Source organism: Leuciscus leuciscus (assembly GCF_965113295.1).
Source record: "Leuciscus leuciscus genome assembly, chromosome: 7".
Lineage (NCBI taxonomy): Eukaryota > Metazoa > Chordata > Actinopteri > Cypriniformes > Leuciscidae > Leuciscus > Leuciscus leuciscus.
The window spans coordinates 25,461,344-25,478,824 of NC_138731.1; the positions used below are offsets into that span (position 1 = coordinate 25,461,344).

The 17,481-nt window shown below is 36.7% G+C and overlaps 1 protein-coding gene across 1 annotated transcript; it reads right to left on the bottom strand.

Moving 5' to 3' along the window:
• Window positions 1-1,399: 1,399 nt before the first annotated feature.
• On the bottom strand, window positions 1,400-17,251 carry arl5a (ADP-ribosylation factor-like 5A). Its single transcript, XM_082175701.1, has 6 exons — window positions 16,754-17,251; window positions 6,735-6,795; window positions 4,962-5,109; window positions 4,802-4,885; window positions 3,670-3,821; window positions 1,400-1,924 (listed from the first exon to the last, which is right to left on the bottom strand). Exons 1-6 carry the CDS (start codon window positions 16,797-16,799, stop codon window positions 1,876-1,878), a joined length of 540 nt encoding a protein of 179 aa, XP_082031827.1. The 5' UTR covers window positions 16,800-17,251; the 3' UTR covers window positions 1,400-1,875.
• Between the last annotated feature and the right edge of the window lie 230 nt (window positions 17,252-17,481).

The following is a 17,481-nucleotide window of genomic DNA, read 5'->3' on the forward strand; positions in this document are numbered from 1 at the left end:
AAATAAACAGTCATGGACTAACAGGGTGGAAATAACATTAATTCATTTTCTCTATATTCCTGGCTTGGAAATGAATAAAAGATACAAAAAGGGGGTCAAACAGGGAGGAAATTTGAAGGGAGATGAACTCTAGGTTGATGATTCTATTCAACTACTTTAAGATTTGAACAGTTTATTGATTTTCCATGCAATTTGCCTAACAGGGTGCATGTATGGGTGGCACAAGTTGGCATTAATAATAAAACAAATGTAATACTGATTGGGTTAATATTTTAAAGATTGGACTATTAGTACATACTAACAGGGTGGAAAAGCAATAATTTCATCTGGGAACATGGACAACTGTTGACTAAGCTTATGAACAATACTTCAATCCAGTGACATGACGCTTTGAGTGTCATAAAGCTTAGTCACTGGAAAATTGGTAAGTAGTAATAAGGGGGTCTGAACTGCTGAGGATGGGTATTAAAACACTTTCAATGACTCCTAGTTTAAATAAAAGCAACATCTCTCTCTCAGGGAAACAGCATTTCAAAACACAAATCCAGACACAGTGCCAGAGAAAACCTGTTTACCATGACTCATGAAATTAAACTTTAAATGTAAGTAGCTAGACCGCAACATCAACAGGTTTTGAGTATCAACAACCCTATCAAGTGGGTTGTCCTGCTTCAGATGGATACACAAATAACTATCAAGATAGTTGTTTTAAACAGCATTATGAGTCACTGAAGTTCTACATGAGATCATCTTATGTGGAGAGAGATTCCAAAAAGAAAAAGTCTGTCAAGTGTCAAGGTCTGTTCTCCGTGATGATGATCCACATTACCGATTACCAATGCCTAGTCTAAAGACAATGCAGTAAATAAGGCATTCTGCATATTCTTTGACCAGTTTAAGCACTAGATTTAAAATGCAGTTTGCCACCAGTGACACAGAATTCAATTGCAAAAAATCTACACACATAAAAATATTTTTTTAAAAACACTTTCCCTTTACAATGTAAATGTTTAAAAAGTAATTATTTGTACTGTGCAAATAATTACAAAATTAAGTCAAAATTCTGTTATAACATTATGTGTATGGTCTACTCTGTAATATATATTAAAATGCTATCATTTTAGTACACAAAGTTCTATCCAGATTAAGTTCAGATCCTCCTTAAACATATCAGGTTTTTGTTCAGGTTAAACCATAGACAGTATGGGTTAAACAAGTACGCTAATTAAATTCATTTTTAAAAAGAGACACTGTCCTTTCAAACCATGCAATGCCCCCTAGAGGTGGCAAAAGAGCTGTGGAACGTAACCAAATACTTCAACATTGTACATTTTGAACAAAGGACAATCAGTGAGGGGTAATAAGAAAATCTGTTGAGAAATAAAATGTGAAACATCTGTCATGACAGATAAAAACACTTTATTTAGTTGTATTTTACATGAGTGCAGTCTCCCGTTGCATGGTAATGTGTCTCCTCAGCCCAGAGGAGACAGAGTCAGGTGCAGGCACAAGGTTAATGAAAATACTGGACTGCACACACTGGGCAACACCATGTCAGGTAGATGGGTAAAGCAGCGAGGCCACTCCAGGCAGGGATCCGCTCAGCTAGAGACAAGTTCTCTTAGTCCAAGGTCTGTGCCACCCTATTCCTCTTTCAATGGCCATCCGTGCAGAAAAACACTGGGTTTATGCTGTTTTGCAAGTCCTGACTTATTTTAGTGAGTTAGTTACAGATTGTTCATTCACAGTTCTCAATAATCTGTAATAAATTAATCAAACGAGTTCTGGTGACGTCGCTGAGTCACCTTCACAGTGAGCGACACCCGGTGGGAAAGACAGAGAGAGCACACTGCTATCTGAGGTCTGAGCCTGAGGTCATCTTACTCGCAGCCGTGACATCATCCATTCTAGACCCTGGCAGAGCCTGCGGACAGGAAAGAGACATTCAGCTCGGGCAGTTAACAATGCTCCTATTTTCTTTCTTTCTCTAAAGAAGACAAAGAAAGACATTTGTGCTTTCTGCCTGTTAGTCAGGGAAAGGCCTCTGAACTAATGACCTTGGCCATTAAATGAGGCGCATTTTAGTCTTTTCAGTAAACGTTAATGATCGCTCATACATTCCATCATGAAATCTACAGACTTTCTGAATCATATTATGGCTTTTTTTTTATGGCAACACATTTTAAATATTATTTTCTGTGCATCCAGGTCTCTGTATGCATCCACAAAGCAGTCAGAATGGGGTTAGAAAGGTACAATTTGAATTTGCTTTACTGATACATTGTGAAATTCTGCATAGGCCAGCATGGGTTGTCTATGAAAGCATATTATTACTGCCACACGAGAAAAAAAAAAAGCATGCTTTGGTACATCATAATTATGAGATTTGTCAAAATGATGAGATAAAATCATTATAACACACAAAGTTAAAACGATCTTCTTTGTCATAATTATTACTTTTTATTTCATCATTTTATGATTGCAACTTTTTGTCATAATTATGACTTTTTAATGTTTGTAATAATTATGATGTAATTTGAAATTATGAGATACTTTTTTCTCATAATTTTTTACTTTTATGTGATAATAATCAGAAATAGTAAAAAAGACAAAAACAACACAAATTCAACTTTTAATGTACATTTTTACTTATGGTTTACCAAAGCATGATTTGTTTTCTTATGGTGCGGATATGGGCTTCCACAGCTGTCTGCTTATAGCCCTTAAAAGCAGTCTTTCCACTGCACACAAGATTTGGGCACGGATGTCGGAATGCGCCCTAGTGGCCGTCGTAATGCAACATTGGAGAGAAGCTCTTGTTGTCTTTTCCCTGTTAAGACACATATCTTAAACTAAACGGTGATACTTGAGCCAGATAGTGTTTTACACACACTGACTTGCAATATTTATTTTTGTGTCTCCAATAGAGTGAAAAAGCAAGAGCCTTTATCCTCCGAAATTTCACCATGGTGGAATGAATAAATGAATGCAAATAACAAACAGCTATGCATATAGGACAAATGACTGGCAATAATTTGAGTAAAAATATGGAGACTAAAATGTTTTACTTATCAATAACCATGCCTTTTTAAAAGTTTTTTTAAATAATCAAGTGTTTCTGATAAAGTCAAAAAAAATATATATATACTGTATATGAATAATTCTCAATTTGCGCACACACTGATTTGCTTGGAATACATTGCATCCGATCGACATGTTGAATACAATGTAATCGCTCAAGTTAAATATTTTTTACGTATCTAAAGCTCAAAACCGATGCAAAAATTCCACATTCGCAGATGGTCAGCAGCCCACGCAGCCCCAGTGCAACTCTCCATTGCAAATGAATGACTTCCGGTTCATCAGCTGTTGAGTGCAGTGGAAAGGCGGCTAAGGATAGAATATTATGGATTAATATTAAAAACAAGCATGGACTGGAAACCCAAGGACATGTCTGCATTTGTCTGACAGCAATTGCTGTCTATGCAACTTTTAGACAACTAATGCGGATTCATCACTTCTATCTATATTCAGCCAAAATGACTAGAACAGCAGACGTTTACACAATCTGTGACTCATTACATCATCTCGACTGAACATAACATTGAACTGGATCTTTGAATGTACATGTTTGTCATGTGGCTCTGCTGTAGGTTTTTGTGGCCTTACCCTTCTCCAGTGAGGGCACAGCAGGCCTGGATGTGCCACTGATGGTCTTTGATAGAGGTAAGCTGAAGACTCTGAGAAATCTCAGCAACAGTCATACAACCCTTCACATCTTGCTTATTGGCGAAAATCAACAAACCAGCTTTTTTCAGATCCTAATAAAGAGAAAAGAGGAAATGGAATCAGGAAGTCACGACACAAAAGAGCGAACCAGACAATCTCAGTACAACCTAGGGGTGGGCGATATGACCAACATCTCAAATCATGATATGAGTCATTTTATTTCACGATAATTATATACATCACAATAGTTACTTTTGCTTTAAAAATGTTATTATGATATAAAAAAATGTTGATAACATTGAAATTCCATAATTCTTATCACCAAGTAAAAAGTGATAAAGAACAAAGAAACTAAATACAAGCATATAGGAAAACAAACTACAATAGAACAAAGACACAAATGAAATAGATCTACTATAAAAACTTCAAGCATTAAATAAGAAATACTAGGCCTACATGAATTGTATAAAGTAATCATATGTATAAAAAACACTCCATAGTCTTCACTGTGTAAATTTAATATACATTTATTCTTATTATGGTTACAAAAGTGATTCAGTCAAGAGCAGTGAGAGATTCTCTTTTCTGTTCGATTAACATTAATGACACAGATGACAGCAGATATATTTGGATCCAATATACTTGTGTTATCTTTCTCAACTGTTTAAGTTCACTCAAGACATAAATGACTGCGTTTACTTGCAAAGACGGTCATTTTGACATATGTTGTGTATTTAACGTTAAAGCCCAATTTTGTGGCAAAAAGAACTCAGTTCAGAACTTGCGCATAAAAAGCATCGGCTTCATGTGCGCCGTCTCTCAGACAGAGTGCAAATATAGCGAGATGTTGTCTTTCTCTACTTACTGAACCTGAACGCATTCAAATGATAGCTTTCGTGACCGTGCAGCACAGCAATGTCACATGAGCGTAACCGCGATATAGAGTTGACAAATTTCTACCAGTTAATCGTGCCTACCGGTATATTGCCCACCTCTAGTACAACCCCTTTAGCAAATGTGTGTATGAACACTCATGCAATACCAGTTCTCATACTGACATACATATACTCGCCTCATGGGCTAACATCCTGTAGAGCTCCTCTCTGGTCACTGAGATTCTCTCTCTGTCTGTGCTGTCCACCACCACGATCACAAACTACACAGGAGAAACAAGTTAATGCGACACAGCCTTTACGATTCAAGATAACTTTACAGTTGTCTTAAATCGCTACCTCTGTGTTAGTGTAGTAAGTGTTCCAAGAGGAGCGCAGTGATTCCTGTCCTCCAATGTCCCACATCAGGAAATGGGTATTATTGACCACAATCTCTTCCACATTGCTGCCTATGGTGGGTGAAGTGTGCACCACCTCATTCATAGAGCTGGAGATTACAACAACGACATGAGCACCAAATGAACAACAAATAGGACAACACCATAAATATGAAAGCACTATAAAATAAGGCAGTAATTTGCATGATGTAATCACGGCATCACATGTAAATACATAAAAGTGACAGTAAATACTTTTTATAATGTTTAGTGGTCAACCAATATAGATTTTTTTTAATAGCCAATACAGATGCTGATATCTTAAAGGATAATTCCGGTATTTAGCAATCAAAAAGTTAAGACAGGACCCATCGCCAAAATTTCTGTGTCCACCACTCTAGTTCATCCAAAACAAACCAGAAAAGAGACTCAAAGTGCTAAATACCGGAATTATCCTTTAAGCCCCTTTCACACAAAACGTTGATCCCAGAAAATTGCCATATAATTGCTTGAGTGCCTTCTGTGCGAACAAAAACACGTCCCGGGATGGGGACCTAGTAGTCTCGCATAGCCAGACCTTCAGACTGACGGCAGAAGGTCTGGACTCTATCGCAGCATTTCTTGGCCAAGGGCCGCCCAAGAGGACGTTTGACTGACATGTAACACAACCAATCACAGTTTGTTTTGTACCGCGTCATATTTAGGGGCGTGACAATATAATGTTGATGTCCCTACAATAACAGACCGGCGTGCATCTAATAAATTATTCATTCAAGAACCTTGTGCAAGTTTACTGCATCAATGGAGCCGCGAACTTCACATACTTTTGAAAATACAGCGTTTAGTTGATCGTGGTAAGCGCTCATTGTCTCAGTTGTAAAAACAACGGCTTTCTTCTTCCACGAGGGGTTTTGGCGTCATGACATTTGTTTCCCGGCGGACCGAAAATAAACGCGACACTCGCGCCCCCCGGAAATCCGATAAAATTCAACCAATCAGATGACGACTTCGACATTCCTGAAGTGTTTCCAGTTAAGTGTACCATATGCATCAGACGTTTAGCCAACGTTCCGTGGGCGGACGTCTGAGGCTGAGACTAGGGACCTAGTAACATTGCCAGGATCAGTCCCGGAATATGAACAAAAGGCAGGATCAATGCTGTAAGGGGTGTGTCGTAGTGATCGTAGTAAAGCGGAGATCTTTCACCAGCTTAGTGGAACGATGCACCGCAAGATCGCAGATCGCAAAATCGCAGATCATAAGCAAACTGAAGACGCTGCGGAGACATTTACACGTCACATCCTGATGTCATGTGTCTTTAAGGGATCTTCATGTGACACACAAATCCCGGGACACATTATCAGTGTACTTTCCGGAATCTCTGTGTGAAAGGGGCTTTAGAGTGCAAGGTGGCCGATATATATGCGCTTGAGAGCCCCTATATACAGTGTGTGTGTATATATATATATATATATATATATACACACACACACACACACACACACACACACACACACACACACACACACACACACACACACACACACACACACAGTACTGTTCAAAAGTTTGGAATCGGTTAAAACAGTAATATTGTGAAATATACAAATACAAGGTTAGGGTATGTGCCATGTTATGATGAAACCAAGCAAATTACAGCCATATTATGTTACATTATAATATATTATAAAATGAAGAATGAACTGTTTGATTTATAACTAAGTGCAATACTTACAACTGATAAAGTATGGTGGTCTTTCCTGCATTGTCCAGCCCAACAATAATGACTTTGTGCTCTGGGGGAACAACAGAAAAACTGTTAAATATTTTAGTAAACACTTTTCATCATACCCAGCATTGCAGACATTCGTCTTTGATTTTGAATGTTGTCAAATTAGCTAGAATATTTAACACACAAACATATGCATGACAGGTATTTGAACGCGTCACTGAGAAATGTGCCATCCTATACACTAACAATAGCAAGGAACTGAGCAGGTCTAAAGAACAGAATAATGACCAAACCCACAGAGTAAAATATGCACGTGTCAAACTTGTTTTAGGCTGGAAACCAATGGAGCCAGTACTACCCTTACAAGCACGTTTTACAACCTACATTATCACAAACAGTGGTGTATGTGATAATACAGTACACTTTCCACATTCGGCCTCATTTCAACTGACCTAAACAATTGTGAATTTGACACAAAAATGCTTATTTTGATCATTCGGATATAATGATAAATATAATAATAATAACAACAACAACAAATAGGCTGATAGGAAGCAATTTACAAGTTGTGAAACCTTTAATTTTGATCAAAAAGGTTTTCTATTGCCAATAAAGTGTTTTATAGACTTTTGGCATTAATTAGACAAATTTTCCCTAGTACAGTTAAACATACAGCTGTATAATCTAATCTGTAAATATTAAGACAACTGAATTTATTGCTTCAAACCACACACTTTAAAAATGAACTCATGCCCAGTATCTTGGCAATGCATCTCTATTTTAATATTATGATGATTATGCTGTGCGGCACTATTATTAACCCACTTTCACACTGTAACCTATAACAATTCAAGCTGTAACTGACTCCGGATATGAGTGTTTGCACCTGTAGACACGTCAAAGGCATTAGAGACTAGGTGACGTGGTAACACTTATAAGTGTGTGTAAAGGTGGCCAAATAGTTTCCACAAGAGAAGACAATGCTTAGTTGCAACAGAACTTTGCATACTGCAGTTTCATCATGCATGACAATGGACGACAAGCACATAGCTAATGCAAATATCTCAATCTAATTTAACTGACTGCCACATGCAAAGGAGCCAGCACTTTTTTCAGCCCCACTGTCCACAAAAAGGCCCAATAGGTTTAGGTTTGATATAATACATATCAGACACCTTTTTGTCTTTATTTTGTGAAATTCAACACTTATTTAGCTAGAAATAAACTCCAGATAATTGATGCATGTACAATTTTGATAAAAAAAAAAAAAAACATTTAAAAGAAAAAGGGAAATTAAAAAAAAGTTCACTAGGGCAATCTTCCCGAAACTTCATTTCACAATCTTATAACAAACAATCACAAACCACGATCTGAATTGCGTGCTTTCCAAATTTTGAGATGTACTATCGAGAATATCCAGACTGGAACAACTTTGGACTATTTGCACAATTTAAAACTCAGTAGCCTATTCATTGCATTAAACAATCAGTCGTCAAAATAGTAATTAAATCCTGAGTTGAACTTTAAAACACTGCATACACTGATCATAACTATCTTTATGTAAATACTCGCCAAGATGGACATTTTGACATATTTTTGTGTATATTTGACTGTTTATGCAAGTGTAAAACCCCAAGTATGCTTTGCTCAGGGGGCGGAGCTACAACAGCTTGTGTCCTTTTACCTCACACAGACATGCACTGAAAATGTCAATGTTTATGTTCAAACTGGAGTCAGACAATAATGGAGAGACTCAAGAAGAAGTGACAACATGTAGAAGCAACAGGACATTTCTGAATGGTTAGTTGATGAATTTAGGTAGCTTCTAGTCATTGATTAGCATATTCTGTCTGATAATCTATAAATCGCGTTCTGGGGGCAGGGTTTATGTACATTTTAGGGTTGGTGATGTCACTAACCCGGGAGGAATGTCGTGTAGTTCCTACCAGCCATTTGTTGTATACCGGTAGTCCTTAAAAAACGATTTCTTTAAAAGCAAATATCATCCTTTGCTTTGAACTTTGAGCTTCGTAACTTAGCAGATGTTGTTTATATTCAAACAGCAACATTACATACCAACTAAAGTTAAAAAAGTGAAATCATATTCAACCACCCCTTTAAGGAGGGACGATAGCACACCTAAAGAAAGGAACGGCGTGCAGCACAATGATAATTTTATCCTGATTATTTTTTACACGTTATCCTGATACACGTTTTCATTGTTGGAAGCCCAAATCAAAACCAAAACAACCAACTGCTGTTGAATTGTTTTTCAAATGTCTCACCACCACGCATGAAAGACACATGGCCAGTCAGCAAAGACATCTAGGGCTGCATTTACACTGGCACAAAAAATCTATCAATCAAATATTTACTCATATCAAGATCGGAATTTGTTGTACATTTTTACCCGCTTAGAAAAGCGCCACGTTTTATTTTGTGTCACCATACTTGGTCGTGTAACTACTCGTGTAACTGTATTTAAATAGGGAAAACGTGGAGGTGTTTGGTCACTTCTAACTTCATCTCTGTTTGGTCCTTAATGAATGAACTGGGCTAAGCTAAGTGCTATCAAAGTGTCGCCGTGCGCCAGAGCGATTGAGTGCACGCACTGAGACGAGAGAGGTATGTATCAACTTGTCTTAGTTAAGGGAATAACATAGTTTAATATGAAAAAACGGTGGAGTGTTCCTTTAAGACCGGGGTAAAGTAAAGAAAACTTAAATTTACCTCAACAAGGTGACATAATGAATAACACTTGTCTCATTCATGGAGGTGGAAAAACAAGTCCTTTGTGACATGCAAGATTTATTGTATTAAAATTTAAATGCAAAAGAAAAGGCATGAGCGGCTGTTTTTGTCAATTTTTAAGTTTTAATTGAAAATGTTTGCAATTTCAATATATATATATAGATATAGATATAGAAGTAGCATTGGATAATATGTTGTTTAAAATTGTGTTTAAACATCTATTAAAGAGTGTATGTGTACAAAGAGAATCGCAATGCTGACAAAACTATTTTTAAATAAAAGTTGCTGATAACTTCTGGATTTGAAATACAAATAGTGAGTAGGGCCTAAATGTGTTTGTGGTACAGCCATGGATCAGTTACTGCAAACGCAGCATATGTGAAAGCACTAAAGCGCGTGCTGCTCCTGCACCGCATACGCACTGCAAACGGAGTATGTGTGTGAAACGGACGTGACGGTAACAAGGTTGTGCTCATGAGGAGAGATGGAAACAAATGAGCGCAGTTCACACAAAGAAACTTAATGAACATACAGTGGTTAAAAAAATTCATGTGGAGTTTTTATATTTATAACATATGATATGATATCATACAGTTAAGCAATATCACACGACCACGAGTGCTGAATACCATCACGATTGAAAATGTGACTGATTTCATATGACAGTTCAGTAAACAATTAAAATCAAGTCACTTACATTTTAGACACAATATTGACTGTTTTTGTTCTATTTGAGCAGCAAAAATAGTTTCAAACAAAGATCACAGCAAAACCACAGCGCATCTCACCGGAACACATAACCGCATTTCTTCAGCGCTTTGAACGAATCGGTTGAGTCAAAGATTCAATGACCCATTAAAGGTGAACTAAGTAACTTTTTTTACCTTAACTGAACAGCTTCGGAGTCATTGGAATGGTTATATTACTTATTTCGGGTTGAATGGTGGTTGTTTTGCACCCCCCTGGTGCCTGTGAGCGGAAAATACGCACTTGCAACTTTGAGCCGGCGGGAAGTCTCGCGTGATATCAGGTCTCGCGATGTAAACAATTGCTTTACGGCCAAAAGAAATCTGCTAAAATGCTGTCATTATTGCGCTCCCTCACGCTGTCCGAACCCGAATGAAGAAGACGTTTTAAAGAATGTCCCGTCTGCTTTGATGTCGTTGATCTATAGCCTCTGGTGTCTGAGAATCACCAACGAGTTTTTACAACAGTGTTGTCAAATATCTATTCCGAAGCTGTGGGGGAGCTCTAGAGAGAAACCTGCGAGCAAAAAGCGAGAATACAGCGAAGAAATCCCGAAGCTACTGAGTGCTGCTTTAAACAACTGCCTCATTCCTGAACAATTCAGCCATTTGAATAAATGACTCAATAACTCACTCATTAAGACGGTCACCTGCCGCCCCCTACTGTATAGTTTTGTATTTAAAAGTAGGCTATCATTCTTTTCAATGTCATATTTGTTGTATATTAAAACATTTTTTTTAACAATCTCATCATAACATTATTTAATGCAGTTGTAATTTTTCAGTGTAAATTAATTAATTTGATTGGTAACAGCCATACAGTGTCTTATTATTCCAATTGAATTTGTTGATCAAATTTAAGAATTTAAAATGAAAGATGAAGCATATATTTAAAACGATTAGGGAAAAATGCTCTTTATAAAGGTTAAAATATCATAAATATGTAGATTTAAATATGTAAAAGCTGGATTATGGTTATTAAACAAGCCTGAGTATAGTTTTACACATCAGCCCAGTCTATTCTGTAAATTAGTGATAGGCCGGGTCGGGTTTTTTAGCACATTAATCTGACAATAAATGTGGCACACCCAGTTTTTCTTAATATGCACACCCAGAGATGCTTTTCTGGCTACGCTAGTGATTCAGGAGCTGGTTTTCAACCTCTGCCCGTGACTTTTATAATAAAACAGCCTACTGAAAGCTACATTATATTTCTCAGCAATGAGGTAAAAACTTCGCTGTAATTAAACCAACAAGCTTCACTATTGGGTTACTCGCTCTCTCTCTCTATTAATTAATTCGAATTCATACCAAAAAAAATTTCATATATAGTACAGGGCTACTTTATTTCACTTCAGAATTCTAGATCTGAGCTGTAGATAAACTAAAATTATTTCCGGACTATATCTGTTCCGTCAGATTTTGTGGTGCAAAACATTCATGAGTCATGACGTTATCTTGTCCATGCTGGAAAATAATTCTGACCACCCAACATGAATTATATAAATAATTTTAATAGCACGACCATTCAAAACCCTGGTCTACCATGTGGATAGTAAAACGATCACCGAAAATCATATTGGGCGAGAATTAATGTACACAGATATCGGATACCAGTGCTATCTAAAGTGAGTGTAAACAGTCGGGACAACAAAAAAAAAAAAAACATCGGATCTGGTCAAAAGATCGGATCTGTGCATTAAGCTTTCCATGGGAAGTTAAGCTGGGGAATTTTGTTAATATTGCAATTTGGAAAATGGGAATTTACAGGAATTAAAGGTAAATAATTGGAAAGTTGATGTAATTTATACATATACAAACATAAATATATTTTTTTTGTTTGGTCATAAACAGCATACAAACTAATAAACAATAAAATGTCAAATGAAAGCAGATTCAGGTGTGTGGCCTTAATAGCAGTTAGTAGCTTGCTGTGTTAGTGTGATTGAGGAATGCACAGGGTAAAAATTCAACTGAATTTGGATTAAATCTAGTTGTTTTAACCAAGATTATGCTGCAAGATGTTTTTTCCAACTAGATTTAAGTTCAATGTTATAGGCTAACCTGCAATTTTGCAAATTTCCAGTTTATTCCCATTAATTCCAATATGTTCCCATTAATTCCCACGGAAAGTTTCCTGGAATTTTGCAACCCTAATCTGGTGTGACAAACATAGAACTAAATTATGATAAAATTGTCAAAAAATTGTGCCTGAATAATGAAAGGACTGACATAGATCTGTATAAAATGTATTCTGGAACAATTGAATGAACCAGTTTAGAAATATTCATAATTCTCATTTCAGGTAATACAGCAACTCCAGAATTACTGGCACCCTTGGTAAATATGATCAAAGGGGGCTTTGAAAATAAATTACATTGTTTATCCTTCTGATCTTTCATTCAGAAATTCACAAAATTCTAACCTATCATTAAAGTGAACAATGAAAAGTGGGGGGAAAATCTCATTATGAAATAAAGTTGTCGTCTAGTTCACGTTGGCCACAATTATTGGCACCCAATTATTGAAATGTCCTTTTCCTAGTCTTCTTCTATAATGCCTAATGAGTTTGGAGAACATCTGACAAGAGATCAGAGACCATTCCTCCATACAGAATCTCTCCAGATCCTTCAGATTCCTAGATCCATGTTGGTCCTTCTCTTCAGTTCATCCCACTCATTTGGGAACTTAGGACGGCCATGGCATAAGCTTCATTTTGTGCTCAGTGACACATTTTTGTGTTGATTTTGATGTTTGTTTTGGATCATTGTCCTGATGGAAGATCCAATCACGGCCCATTATACAATTTCAATCAGAAGCAATCAGGTATTTTTATCTGTTGGTATTTGCTAGAATCCATGATACCATGTATCTGAACAAGTTGTCCAGGAACTCCAGCAAAAAAAATAGGCCCACAACATTAAAGATCCAGCAGTATATTTAACCATGGGCATGGGGTACTTTTTATCCCTGTTTGCACCAAACCCATCTGGTGGGTTTGCTGTCAAAAAGCTCCATTTTTTTGTTTCATCCAAGTCCCTTTGGAAGTTCCAGTCGTGTCTGACAACTGAATATGCTAGAGTTTGTTTTTGGATGAGCAAGGAGGATTTTTCTTCAAACCCTCCCAAAAAACTTGTGGTGATGTAGATGCAGTTTGATAAAAATTCTAGGCTTTCTGTCCCCAATACTCAACTAATCTCAACAATTCTCCAGCTATGATCCTTGGAGAGTCTTTGGCCACTCAAACTATCCTCGTCACCAAGCATTAAGACAATATAGACACATGTCCTTTTGTGTTTCCTCACATTTATACTCCCGCGGAACAGGAAGTCATGGCTAGACTATTTCATACTCCTAGTCACCCTGGTGTGCTAAAAATAAACGTAAATGAAAATATACTTTCTAGGGGTGCCAATAATTGCGTACAACATGCATTGGAGAAAAACATTTATTTCATAATGTGAGTTATCCCCCACTTTCAATTGTTTTACTTCAATGAAAGGTTTGAATTTTGTGAATTTTTTGAATGAAAGATCAAAAGGATAAACAATGCAGATTTATTTTCACAGCTGCCTTTGCTCATATTTACCAGGGGTGCCAATAATTCTGGAGTTGACTGTAAATTACAAGATGCCCTGAACTTGAAGTTGATTAATGGACAATATGATTGGGAGAATAAAGAAAAATAAACTAAAGATGAAAGACTACCTCTAATCTGAATCAACACCATGAATAGACTTGCAGTTTGAAAGCATCAGGTATTCAAGGACATTCAGACACCCATTGTGTTCAAAATGAGTCAGAACTTACAAGTACATTATGCACACTAGATAGACCACTGTCTTTGTTGAGGACACTGGCACTATTTGATTAATATGATATAGAGACAGCTTTCAAAAGATTATTTTCTGTAGATATGATCTTAGTTTTGCATCTTCTCAGATTCGCCCATTTATTTTTTAAATAATTAACCATTAAGAGTAAAAGCTCAGTCAAATAAAAGTATTCTGAAAAGAGATGCTTTTCACAAAGACACTTTGAAACTGATGACACTCAGAGTTTAAAGCTGATATAATCATGTCAGCTAAGCATTCATTTGCCAAAAAGGCTCCAAAGGTCAAGATGTATTGTAAAGATGTGCTTTAGCACTTAAATTAAATGTTTTCTTTTTCTCATTCCTTGTATTCACAAGAACATACAAAATAGCCTGATACCAAGTCCTTGTCTTTGTAGTAAAAAAAAAAAAGATCATACATAAGTATGAGTTGTATCACATTCAAATGTACAGTTGTGCTGACATTTAGATTTAAAGAGGTGGCTAAAGTCACATGGTTCCAGATCTCTCTTTCTCTCTGAACTCAAAGACAAGAAAAGTTCTCAACAATACTTTTTTTTTTTCAGTAAGTACTTCTAACGTTCACAACCACACCACATTAAATAATCTTAACAATCTCTTCACAAAAAACAAACCAAAACACATTTTTAATAACAATGATATCTGTAAATAATACTGCTTTAAAATAAGCCTTTGGAAACAAAAACAGTGGAATACGATGTGTATAATTTTCAGACCATTCTTCATTTGTGCAATTTCAACTAGGCCTAATCATAACCTATGTAACCGGCCAGGCAACTTTAATATTTGACATCAGCTTATTTGTAAAAGTCACAGCACCAATTTTCAATATAACATTTTATTTTATTTTTTGCAAGGCATAAACACACATGTGCATGATTAATGCATGTAATACATAGTGGCAACACAGTACAAAGTTGACAACTAAAACAAAAAGACAAAATAGCCGGTTCATCACAATGTGGGGTTGCATTTACAGTGTCAACTTTCAAACATTTAACCTAAAGACTGAGAAACATTTCAAAGACATTCTTAAACTCAAATTCTCAAAGTTCGTTCCTGGAAAGTTGAATACTACCTGCACAAGAAGGGACATGAAACTGAGGAATAAGAAAAAGAAAAATCAAAGAAAAGAAAAGAAAAACGTGTGAGGTTAGATTCTACCCATTCACAGGCTCTGATTATATCATCGTATCAGTTCGGTCTATTCCATGAAATGCTCTGAAAGAATTTAAGCAGTGTTGTGTGATGCAGAAACAGCCAACACAACAAAAAGGTGAAACTACTTTAACATGGATTTAGGGTGAAAGTATTTTAGCATCTTAAAAGTTTGGGGTGATTAAGATTTAAAAATGTTTTAAAATAAATTAATACTTTTATACTGCAAGGATACACTAAATGAATCAAAAGTTACAGAAAAGACATTTATAATGTTACAAAAGATTTCCTATTAGTCATATATATACATGTTTTACTGTATATATAAAAATGTTTTACTGTATTTCAATCAAATAAAAGCAGCCTTTGGCCTTGGTCAGTATATGAGTCTTCTTTCAAAAACAAAACTTTTTTTTTTTTTTACTACACTATCTAAACAAAAAGAATGAATACAGATGGTGGTACTGCATCTGACTGCAGGCAACAATCTCTAAACTCTCATGTTACACGGCTCACCCATATCACAATGATCTATTCTGCTAATGAGTAAGGTGAGAAGAACCGAAGAGAAATGTTCCACTGGGTTATGTTGCAATTTGCACATGCTCAGTACCTCATTCACTGATGTGCAAGTCTTTCAAACAAGATTATGCTTTATGAATATCCCACACCATTTATTATAAATGAGAGACCACTGGCTATCACATGGACGTTGAGTAACAAGAAATGCTGACACAAACTCCAGCGCTTTGAGGATTAAACCACTGTCAGAGACACACAGGCTGACCAGTGTTGCAAAATGCCCAGCATGCACATATCACAGAGGAAAAAGGCACAAATGATCTAGCTAAAAAAAAAGCAAAGCGTGCTGCAATGGGTGTTTCACTTTTGAATTCATACTACTGGTGCAGGTTAATCTATACTCAGTGCTGACATTTGGTTTTCACATTCACTTTGTATTGATATGTCCTCACTGGTGAGTTATGTTTTATCAATACCAGACGAGGTACATAAAACCAAACACGTATAGGGGAATATAATATCAATATTTTACCCACAGCAACGGTAAAATGCGAACAAATACATTTCCTACCAAATTTAATCTTACATGAGAATTACATAAGCGTGTCACATTGCTTGACACGTCACTCAACAATTATCTATTAGTGAAAAATAAAGATATCAGGGCTCCATCCTACACAAACACAGAGACTGACCCTGACAGTAGAGTATCTGTCAACAGCCAGTCCGAAACCATATTAGCCAGTTTATTGAAGCCTTAACGTTACCGACTGTTTTAATGTAACGACAGTCGTTCACAGAATATTTCTACCTTGAAGAATGTACAACATGTTTATAATTATTTAAGTCGTATAAGCACCAGCGTCGCTGTTTTAAAGCGAAACTACAGTAGCAGTTTAGCAAATACTTGCTAGCTAATAAAAACCCATATAGCAAGTCAATGTTAACAAATCATCGAAATATGTTTTAAAATATACTGCTTGACGTACCTTGGTGGTTAAAAAGCCTCCATAACTTTGTAAAAATGATTCCCATCGCTGATGTCCGTCCTCGGGCAACACCACCCAGCAGCAGCAGAGACTGAAAATCTATCTGCTAGCCAGCTAAGCTAACAATCCGGTTCAGTACAAAATAGTGCTCACGGTAACAGTTATTCACTCCTTTAATATTCTCCGGTGGATGTTATCCATGTCTCGTGAGGATGGGATATCTAAATACTGCATCATTTCAGTGCTGTCATGTCTGGAGGTAAATGAAACGAGGGCGTTCATTTGGCTCTGCCGCAGAGAGGAGCGTCTGGATCTGAAACGCTGAACTCAATCAAAACAGTTTACGGCCACGCAACACTCACCGGAAGTCTCGCTCGCGACCTGTCTGTCTCAAAAGCTAGTGCGGAGCCTAGCTGGACAGCACACTAGGGCACCTAAAACGCGAATGTTCGGCACTGTGGGGCTGTAAGGGAATGATGTCTAGATAGGCAGCTCACTAGGTTTTGAGATACAGCCACACTCTCACTGACAGCATAGTGGACTGAGATAGCATTACTTGCGTGCATGTATAATAAATACGCGACGAGACAGTTGATCTGTGTAAAAAAAAAAAAAAAAAAGAAAGAAAAAAACAACAGATGGCAAAAAAGGCACAATATTTGGCTGAAGTCTGTAGGCTGTTATTATAAAATCAGTTGTGCAACTCCTTAGGGTTACATTTGTAAAAT